This window comes from Haliotis rufescens, unplaced genomic scaffold, assembly GCF_023055435.1.
Source record: "Haliotis rufescens isolate VD_foot unplaced genomic scaffold, xgHalRufe1.0.p SCAF_85, whole genome shotgun sequence".
In the NCBI taxonomy this organism is placed as follows: Eukaryota; Metazoa; Mollusca; class Gastropoda; order Lepetellida; family Haliotidae; genus Haliotis; species Haliotis rufescens.
Window position 1 is genome coordinate 911,892 of NW_025964378.1, and position 11,609 is coordinate 923,500.

The following is an 11,609-nucleotide window of genomic DNA, read 5'->3' on the forward strand; positions in this document are numbered from 1 at the left end:
AAATGCATGTTGTGTGACAATCCTATTAATCAATGATGTAAGGAGTAGTAAAGAACCTGAGAGAAATAGAGAGAGAGAGAGAAATAGAGAGAGAGAGAGAATAGCAGATAGATATATGTGTGGGATAGATAGATAGATAGATGTACTGTCCTTGTCACTCAGTGATGTTAAATGCATGTTTTGTGACAATCCTATTAATCAATGATGTAAGGAGGAGTAAAGAACCTGAGAGAAAGAGAGAAATAGAGAGCGAGAGAGAGAATAGCAGATAGATAGATGTGTGGGATAGATAGATAGATAGATGTACTGTCCTTATAGATAGATAGATAGATAGATAGATAGATAGATGTACTGTCCTTGTCACTCAGTGATGTTAAATGCATGTTTTGTGACAATCATATTAATCAATGATGTAAGGAGGAGTAAAGAACATGGGAGAAAGAGAGAAATAGAGAGAGAGAGGGGAGAGAGAGAGAGGGGAGAGAGAGAGAAATAGAGAGATGTAGAGAGAGAAAGAGGGAGAGAGAAAGAGAGGAGGAGAGAAAGTGAGAGGGAGGAGAGAGAGAGAAGGAGAAGGAGAGGGAGGGAGAAAGAGAGAATGAGAAAGAGAGAGAGAAAGAAAAAAAAGAGAAAAAGAAGGAGAGAGGGAGAAAGTGAGAATAAGAGAGAGAATGAGAAAGAAAGAAAGAAAGAGAGGAGAAAGCGAGAAAGTGAGAGGGAGAGAGAGAGAATAGCAGATAGATAGATAGGTGTGTGGGATGTACTGTCCTTGTCACTCAGTGATGTTAAATGCATGTTGTGTGACAATCCTATTAATCAATGATGTAAGGAGGAGTAAAGAACCTGAGAGAAAGAGAGAGAGAGAGAGAGAAATAGAGAGAGAGAGGGAGAGAGAGGGAAATAGAGAGAGAGAGAGAGAAATAGAGAGAGAGAGGGAGAGAGAGAATAGCAGATAGGTGTGTGGGATGTACTGTCCTTGTCACTCAGTGATGTTAAATGCATGTTGTGTGACAATGCTATTAATCAATGATGTAAGGAGGAGTAAAGAACCTGAGAGAAATAGAGAGAGAGAGAGAGAGAGAAATAGAGAGAGAGAGGGAGAGAGAGAATAGCAGATAGATAGACGGTGGGATGTACTGTCCTCATCGCTCAGTGATGTTAAATGCATGTTGTGTGACAATCCTATTAATCAATGATGTAAGGAGGAGTAAAGAACCCGAGGGGAAAAAGAAAGTAGACCGACTTTATTTTTTAAGTAATTAATTAAACAGTGAAAGAACCATTTATTTAACCATCACACATTTCTGCAACAATTTGTAAAAGTAATCAGTGGCTGGGTAATTATTTGTAAAAAATATATTGTTTCAATAAAAGCAAAATTTATCCATGTAGAATTATTCTTTATTACAGTTCATATATTGGATCAAACTTCGCAAACTTATATTTTCAGTTGAAAATCAAAACATATTATAAAAAACTGAGAGGTACAGCTTCATTTGCTCCTCAGTTTACAAAACGTCAACACCACAGAATAACAAGTGTCCATTATCCGCCGAAAAAGATTCCATTGGACGAAAAAGGCAAAATAACGGTACAAATTATATGAGTAGATCACTGAAAAGCTGTGATGACACCAGGTGTTGGCGGAAAGGTTAACCACGAGTACCCAACAACGCCCAAGACAAATTGTGGCATGGTTTAATATCTTATTGAAACCTTATTTCAGGTAGAATTGGGGTAAGCCGAGTGAGCAATATATAAGATATTTTGTAGATGTATATGATCTGGACATCTTCGTCTGAACTTCACATTTGTCCCAAAGTGCAAATCTTGATCACGGAGACACCAAAGATGATCTCCGCGTTGCGTTTTGTGTACGGTAAAATAGGGTTTAACGTCGCGTGCAAGATTAGTGTGTGTGTGTGTGTGTGTGTGTGTGTGTGTGTGTGTGTGTGTGTGTGTGTGTGTGTGTGTGTGTGTGTGTGTGTGTGTGTATGTGTGTGTGTTGCTGCTTGTACTAGTCCGGATTTTATAGAGCTAGCCCAGAGATACCATGCTGCAGTTTAACAGGAATATCCAATTCAGACACAGTATACTGACTGCGACTCGGCCAGTCCTTGTGTTATCCTCACAATGCCGAGCGTCAGGCTTGGTAACAAGAAGTAACACGTTTGACGTATTTTGGTGTTACGCGGCCGGGGATCGAATCGGAGCGTGTGGACGCTCTACCACTAGACCACGGAGGCGGTCGTTTTGTGTACGCGTTACATGGAGTAAAGTTGTGATGTTTACGCTTTCCTTTTAACATGCCCTGTTTCGTTTCAGGTTTGGTGGTTGCTGTGAAAGATCACGAGCACTTCCGGTTGAAGCTTGTGTATAGCCGGAAGAAGAAAATACAGAACAGCCTGAGGGACACAGAGATTAAACTGCAAATATTTAGGGTGAGGAAATATATCTGACCGGCAAGGATTGCCGGATTGCAAGCCTTCACCAATGGTCATCTCTGGACATCAACGGTTATTCTATATATATATAGAGATAATCAGACATACTTGCCCTAAAAGGCGACTATGCTTGTCGTAAAAGGCGACTGACGGGATCGGGTGGTCTGGCTCGCTGCATGTCATCGATCCCAATTGCGTGGATTGATGCTCATGATGTCAATCACTGGATTGCCTGGTCCAGACTCGATAATTTACAGTCCGCCGTCATACAGCTGGAATATTGCTGAGTGCGGCGTTTAACAACAAACAGACAAACAAACACAGGTAATCGGATGAAAACACCTGTCAATATTTGTAATGGACCGATCAGTTGATATTATTGGAAAGGGGGATTTTATCGACAAAAGACATTGTTGCAAGATGTTGTGAATTTTTAACATTTCGGATCGTATACCTAATTATAATAATCTCTGGTATTGCAGCTGTAACTGGAAAATATCTAGTCTCAGTACAAAATCCCTGGCTCCCACAAGCCACACAACACCCTACTCCTCAAAAGAATATCAAATGGACGGCCCCTTAAGGAATGGTTTGTGTGTGTAAATCGGAACCACTCGATTCATTGTCCTTCCAGTGCATTCGTGACCAACTCGTGTCATTCCGGGTCAAGCCGAATGAATGCCTTCGTGTAGGTTACGGAAAATGCGAGTGTTTGTGTTGTAAGGGAGGTAATTCTTTTTCAGGTTTGTTCCTTGCTTCACAACCAAAATATAGTTGCTGGTTTTTATTTTCTATTTTCTACGCATTTCTAATGGCATGAATTGTTATATATGCATGCAATTTTAAAGATACTTCTCTGTGAAAGACACCCTGTAAACAACTTTAGCCTCAACATGCCCAATGCGTCTTAAACTACTGTTCTGTTGCATCTCGTTTGATGAAACAGTTTCGGATAAACACCTGCATATTTACTGGTATACTGACCGAAGCACTTATATTACTGAAAGCACTAAAATAATTGCGAAGAGGTCACTGTAGACAGGTCATTTTACACCTCAAACTGATATAGTACTGTAAAATACCAAACGTATATACTCTGCAAAAGAAGAAACGCAAAAGTAGTAAAATCGTAAATATCTGACAGAGCGTTGCTGACATCCATTCAAAATTAATACCGCAACGTAATTGGTCCCATGGATTGGGATTGATTTGTGTAGAAACAATGAGGTACTGCAGAAATTTGGTGAAAAGATCGAAAAAACACAACTACGTGAGCGCCTGGCGTCGAAACACACCAACATGACATGCACGTGCAACATCACTTGTTGGACTTTAAAAACTTGGGTTTTTATTTGCATGCCATAACAATCTTACAGCAATTGAATAGCGAAAACATGCCACGACTGACGGAAGCCCAACCCAGCAACGCCATCGGCCGACTGCAAACAGGAGAATCATCTTCAGCTGTAGCCAGGTTCGTTTTTTTCACGTAGCACCAAGCACCATTACAAGAATGTGGAGCCGTTATCAGACACGAGGGACAACACGTGACCTTCCCAGATCCGGTCGACTACGTATCACTACTAGAGCTTAGGACAGATTCATACGGCGACGTCGTGTTTATAGGCGTTGCGGAGAACGTTATGCACGAAACTGCATACAGGAAGTGGACAGATTTGATGGTGGTAGCGTCATGATGTGGGCTGCCATCTCCTACACTTGGTGCAAGTTCTGGGGAATTTTACGGCACAACGTTACCTGAATGAGATTCTTCGGCCACACATCCTTCCCATTATGCAACAAGCGAGAGTTATTCCCCAACATTACAACGCCTGACCTCACACGGCAAGACTGACAACAGCCTTTTTCGGGAATTACAACAACCAGGTCTTGTCATTGCCCTCCAGGTCTCGTGATTTAAACCCAATCGAACATTCATGGGGCGCACTGGATCAACGACTGTGAGCACGTCAGCAACAACTACAGAACCTCCGACATATGGCACAAGCACTGCTGGGAAAGTGGGTGAACATTCCCCCCGCCACAATTCGGGATCCAATTGCTTCCATGGGACGACGATGCCAGTCAGTTTGGGACCCTAATGTTGGCTATAAACAAAATTGAAAAAATATTATTTTCCCCTTGAAAATCTTCTGTTCAATGTATGCCATATGGAACCTGGGTCATTGACATGATGTGTGTCAATTTTGATTATTTTACGGATATATGAAATATGCATCTAAAATCACTTTTAATTTGGTTTTTTTTTTCAAATTATTTTTAAATTTGAGAAAAAAATGAGTAAAATTTATAATTGTCCGCGTAACGTCCATGTGGTGGTCTTCATTATTCACCATGGACAACGTTAGAAACTCCTCCAGTTCTTTCAACGTTTTAATATGACCTCACCATGAAAGTGTTTACGAGACAATAAATGGCATCTGTTATTTTTAATGTCCGGTTTTACCCATGCGTAGATAGGTGGGATTTTTTACCTTGTCTTTAGATGCTGTACTTTCGTTCCTTAATATCGGTTCTAATGCATCTTGGCACAAAGACTATAAATTTGTGTTATTTCTATTCTTTCCTTCTCAATGCAATCTAGCACCAAGATGATATATTTGTGTTCTCTTTCAGTCCCAATGCAACGCTTTACGTAAACTATGCATCACTGAGGGGGTGGATGAGTGGAGGGTGGAACAGCTTCTTCGTATTGACGAATACGTCGTCAGTAAGTACCCCCTTCCTTACTCCTTACAGAGGGGGTGGCATATGAACGGAACAGTGACTTAATATGAAGAAGTTTCAAAGTCGTCTTTGACACACACCATTCCTTACAGCACCTGTGATACTTTTTCTCCAGTTATTGCTACGTACAGGATTAAACACAAGGTTTTAGTTGCCTTTGCATGTGTTTGTGACAGGTGCCAGGTGGGCAGGATCCGCTCAACTTTTCGCGCACACCTGGTTACATCACCATACACTGTATTTCACAGTGATTCATAAAAAAACATGCTTAAAAAACTCATTCTTGTGATATTGAAAGTTTTCTCGCTTTATTTAGTTGAAAATGGAAGCGCGATGGAGAGGGTTATTCCCCACCCCGCGTGTTTACAGTTTTAACTAAACCCGAGGTAAAGTGCTTTAGTTGTCTAATAAGCCGAAAGAAAAACTTGAAACAACATTTATCAACAAATGTTTGTTGCCAACACGCTTTCAATGAACCTTAGGAAGCGGACGTAAAATAACTCTTGCTGGCGTACATGTACTTGGATTCTTAAAAACATTGTGTTTTATCAGCGCTTCAGTAGCCTTGTGGTTCACTCACTTGGGGTTCACTCACTGGGGGTTCACTCACTAGGGGTTCACTCACTGGGGGTTCACTCACAAGGGGTTCACTCACTAGGGGTTCACTCACAAGGGGTTCACTCACAAGGGGCTCACTCACTAGGGGTTCACTCACTAGGGGCTCACTCACTAGGGGTTCACTCACAAGGGGTTTACTCACTGGGGGTTCACTCACAAGGGGTTCACTCACTGGGGGTTCACTCACTAGGGGCTCACTCACTAGGGGTTCACTCACAAGAGGTTCACTCACAAGGGGTTCACTCACAAGGGGTTCACTCACTAGGGGCTCACTCACTAGGGGTTCACTCACAAGGGGCTCACTCACTGGGGGTTCACTCACAAGGGGTTCACTCACTGGGGGTTCACTCACAAGGGGTTCACTCACTGGGGGTTCACTCACAAGGGGTTCACTCACTGGGGGCTCACTCACTAGGGGTTCACTCACTAGGGGTTCACTCACTGGGGGTTCACTCACAAGGGGTTCACTCACAAGGGGCTCACTCACTGGGGGTTCACTCACAAGGGGCTCACTCACTAGGGGTTCACTCACAAGGGGTTCACTCACTGGGGGTTCACTCACAAGGGGTTCACTCACTGGGGGTTCACTCACTAGGGGCTCACTCACTAGGGGTTCACTCACAAGGGGTTCACTCACTGGGGGTTCACTCACAAGGGGTTCACTCACCAGGGGCTCACTCACTGGGGGTTCACTCACAAGGGGCTCACTCACTAGGGGTTCACTCACAAGGGGTTCACTCACTGGGGGTTCACTCACAAGGGGTTCACTCACTGGGGGTTCACTCACAAGGGGTTCACTCACTAGGGGCTCACTCACTAGGGGTTCACTCACTAGGGGTTCACTCACTAGGGGCTCACTCACTAGGGGTTCACTCACTAGGGGTTCATTCACAAGGGGTTCATTCACAAGGGGTTCACTCACTAGGGGTTCACTCACTAGGGGTTCAATCACTGGTGGTTCATTCACTATAGGTTCATTCACCATTTACTCCCACAAAAACTAACAATATTGCTACCCCATAACCACAATACTGCTGCTACCATCACAACAACTAACAATACTGCTGCTACCATCACTACAACTAACAATACTGCTGCTACCATCACTACAACCAACAATACTACTGCTACCATCACTACAACTAACAATACTGCTGCTACCATCACTACAACTAACAAAACTGCTGCTACCATCACTACAACTGACAATACTGCTGCTACTATCACTACAACTAACACTACTGCTACTACCATCACTACAACTAACAATACTGCTGCTACCATCACTACAACTAACAATACTGCTGCTACTATCACTACAACTAACACTACTGCTGCTACCATCACTACAACTAACACTACTGCTGCTACCATCACTACAACTAACAATACTGCTGCCACCATCACTACAACTAACAATACTACTGCTACTATCACTACAACTAACAATACTGCTGCTACCATCACTACAACTAACAATACTGCTGCCACCATCACTACAACTAACAATACTACTGCTACCATCACTACAACTAACAATACTGCTGCTACTATCGCTACAACCAACAATACTGCTGCTACCATCACTACAATTAACAATACTGCTGCTACTATCACTACAACTAACAATACTGCTGCTACTATCCCTACAACTAACACTACTGCCACTGTTATCACTACAACTAACAATATTGCTACTACTGCCACTACAACTAACACAACTGCCACTACTATCACTACAACTAACACTACTATCACTACAACTAACACTACTATCACTACAACTGCCACTACTATCACTACAACTAACACTACTGTCACTACAACTAACACTACTATCACTACAACTAACACTACTATCACTACAACTAACCCTTCTGCCACTACAACTAACACTACTGCTACGGTTATCACTACAACTCAAACCACAACTAACAATACTGTCACTACGCTATCCACTATCAATATTGCAAACAATACTGCTTCCACTACCACTACTGCAACCACTACCACTACTACTACTACTAACGCTACTACTACTACTACTACTACTACTACCTGTCAGCACTATACCCTTGTATTCCATCAAAGTAGTGACAATCCTCCCACATTTAGCGGACACACATTGCTATAGCCGAAACACTCTTCAAAGTAAAACCCTTCTCACTAACTAACAATGTATACTCTCTTCTTCAGACAAGGCAGGGAAGAGCAAGTGCAAGATTAAGATAGACAATGCCTCTGTGATACTCTTGGATGACCGGAGGGATTTTCCTCGGTTATCTCCCCGCCCGTCACTCTCCAATCTCTCGGAGGCGCGCCTGCGCGGAAGCCTGGTTCCAACCATCGAAGAGGAAGACTCCCTCAGCCCGGATAAGTCGGAGATCGAGGAGATCAAGGAAAGCAAGGAGAAGAAGGTTAAATCAGGGAAAGAAATGAATGGAATAGGCACAAGTGATGGCAAATCCAGTGTATAATGAATGCGAAACTCTAGCTAAACCGTGATACAATTATAAAGGCAGAATATGTGTCCCTTGATAATCCGGGGGTGTTATTCACACGATGCAATAGATGTGACTCGCCATATTTCAAGATTGTGGACAATCACTCTGGGATCATTAAGCGCTCAGTGGATACAGGTTTTCTGAACCTTTCAGAAACTGACTGAAAGATTCACTTGTTGTTACGGAATGTAGGAGTGGCGCCATTAGCGAAGTATGTGCGTGGGCAACTGCTTATTTTCAAAATGGCAGATCACAAATGGAGTGCATGGAATTGAAATTTCAACACTTTTACCGAGCATTGTCGCCGAGCTGGAGAAGGCCAGTATGGATCCCACAGACACCGGGTGTTAACGTGTTAAACACGGGATTAACAATACTGGATATAGTACCCTTTCATCTCGATATGTCTGTGATGTCATAGGTGACGTCATAACTCGACGATATCATCCTTTGATATTCTCACTGCGTGTTTTCCATACATTAGCACCTTGGATCGTACCTTCAACTGAAATACGACATCCACACATTTATATAAATTGATTATCGCAATTTGTTAGATATGTTATTTATTCATAGTTTATTATTACCACACCGGTGCACCGCACCTAATGCAGAAATGTGTCTTTCAGCAGTTGTAAATATTCATATCAGTCCACTGAACAGTTGAGAGGCCTGGCAGCACGGACTAGTAGTGATACAGACGGCTTATTGTGTTACTTACGTCGTGGTGTAAAAAGTGTAGATATTGCCTGAACGTTCAGGTCTCTCAACGCCATGGAGACTAGTTACCTGAGCTTGGTATATTGCAGTGCATAAGGACACCCCCACCGTCTGTATTTCTCCACCATGTGTGGTAGTTAGGGTGACACGGCACCCTCGTTGTGCACGGCGTTCCCATGCAAGGGAGGTAACCCATTTCATCAAGGGAGACAACCCATGTCGATTAAGTTTGAAAACCATTGACGTAAATGCCTCTACTGAAACAAGATATCCCGTGAACGGCAGTGCCATTATTATATTCCAGATATTTACGTGTTTAGTCTTAGGTGTCTCTGAGGATTCACACACAGTTCACACTTTTGTTAAGTGTAGGTACCTTGGATTGATTCCTTTTACTATTCAGTGTTTTTATTTGGTTTGTTTTTAACGAAACACTATAAACAAACATATTTTATTTGAATGTAGTTTTATATTTAACAATTCGTAGTGGTACCCATCTTGAAATATAATGATAAGGCGATTCGTAACAACTGTTGACTCAGCGGTCTGCTGCCTGTGATCAGTTTACCCCGAGATTGTCACCACGGTCTAGTGCCTGTGTCCGGTCTATGCCCAGATTGTCACCACGGTCTAGTGCCTGTGTCCGGTACATGGCCAGATTGTTACCACGGCCTAGTGCCTGTGTCCAGTCCATGCCCAGATTGTCACCACGGTCTAGTGCCTGTGTCCGGTACATGGCCAGATTGTTACCACGGCCTAGTGCCTGTGTCCAGTCCATGCCCAGATTGTCACCACGGTCTAGTGTCTGTGTCCAGTCTATACCCAGATTATCACCATGGTTTAGTGCCTGTTCACAGTCTATGCCTAGATTGTCACCACGATCTAGTTCCTGTGTCCAGTCTATGCCCAGATTGTCACCACGGTCTAGAGTCTGTGTCCAGTCTATACCCAGATTATCACCATGGTTTAGTGCCTGTTCACAGTCTATGCCTAGATTGTCACCACGATCTAGTTCCTGTGTCCAGTCTATGCCCAGATTGTCACCACGGTCTAGTGCCCGTGTCCACTCTATGCCCAAATTGTCACCACGGTCTAGTGCCTGTGTCCGGTCTATGCCCAGATTGTCACCACGGTCTAGTTCTTGTGTCCAGTCCCTGCCCAGATTGTCACCACAGTCTAGTTCCTGTGTCCACTCTATGCCCAGATTGTCACCACGGTCTAGTTCCTGTGTCCAGTCTATGCCCAGATTGTCACCACGGTCTAGTTCCTGTGTTCAGTCCATGCCCAGATTGTCAACACGGTCTAGTGCCTGTGTCCAGTCCATGCCCAGATTATCACCACGGTCTAGTTCCTATGTCCAGTCCATGCCCAGATTGTCACCACTGTCTAGTGCCTGTGTCCAGTCTATGCACAGATTGTCACCACGGCCTAGTGCCTGTGACCAGTCTATGCCCAAATTGCCACCACAGTCTAGTTCCTGTGTCCACTCTATGCCCAGATTGTCACCACGGTCTAGTTCCTGTGTCCAGTCCATGCCCAGATTGTCACCACGGTCTAGTTCCTGTGTCCAGTCCATGCCCAGATTGTCACCACAGTCTGGTGCCTCTCTCAGACCTATGCCTTGATTGTCTCAACAGTCTAGCTCCTATGTCAAGTCATTGCCTATATTGTTCATGACATGGATCATACGGGTTATTTGTTCAGGCTGGATATAGAAAATCCAAATGTGTTTGCAATTTTCTGTTTAAAACGGGGTTTCTGGCGACCGACGACGACAGCAGCCATTGTGACACCCCGACTTCCGGCGACGAGTCCACCCATAACGAGGGACATACAGCCTGTTTCTTCGATTCTGTCCCGATCTAAACCTTGTAATGATGTCTTGTGTAAAAGTGAGACATTAATTCTAGTTATTTTGGTTAATCATAAACCCGATTGATCCATACAGTAGTAATGCTTGAGACAAATTGGTGTTCGAACGACGGGGGTAAATTTGCTTGGCCTGCCACTTTTTCATAGCCTAGCCCAGCTTTAAATGACATGGGTAGTATAATTCGGTATCTGGTTGAGAGACAAGTGCCTTGTAGATAAACAACGAATGACAACACATCTATATCTAATTTCGACAAAGAGCGTAGACGGGTCATTCATGTACAGTGTCCAAATTTACATGTTAGTAGTTTAGACTTAAAAGCCTTCGTTTTATTATTTCGGGTGTTTTATATTACAGTCGGTTTAAGTAAAATGTTTAATGATTGAAACTCGGGAAAATGTGTTCTGTGAGTGCAGTTTAGATGGGTATTGTGTATCGGATGTAGTTTTCTGAATCAATTACCTCATTGTAATCCCAATGGCCTATTGCTTTTCATGTTCCATTAGATACACTTTGCACAACGAGGCTGTCGTGTTTTACTCAGCTTAGAATGTTTGTGTCACGTGACTACTCATGGATCACTGACTAGCGGATGTGACATGACGTCACTTCCTGAGACAAAGCCATGCCGCTGATTTGAACATATTGATGGTTTTATATTTGAAAACATCTCGTTTATGTGTGTTATGATTTTCATTATGT

At 43.2% G+C, this 11,609-nt stretch overlaps 1 protein-coding gene across 3 annotated transcripts in view; it reads left to right on the forward strand.

Annotated features, from left to right (window-relative positions):
• The window catches only part of LOC124146914, a 160,414-nt gene extending 152,068 nt beyond the window's left edge, over positions 1 to 8,346 (forward strand). For all 3 annotated transcript variants that reach the window (XM_046517472.2, XM_046517473.2, XM_046517474.2), the window contains 3 exons: positions 2,326 to 2,441; positions 5,082 to 5,175; positions 8,007 to 8,346. In XM_046517472.2, coding sequence (XP_046373428.1) covers positions 2,326 to 2,441; positions 5,082 to 5,175; positions 8,007 to 8,287 — 491 coding nt within the window. In that variant the 3' untranslated portion in view covers positions 8,288 to 8,346. The remainder of the gene's footprint in view (positions 1 to 2,325; positions 2,442 to 5,081; positions 5,176 to 8,006) is intronic.
• Positions 8,347 to 11,609: the final 3,263 nt, after the last annotated feature.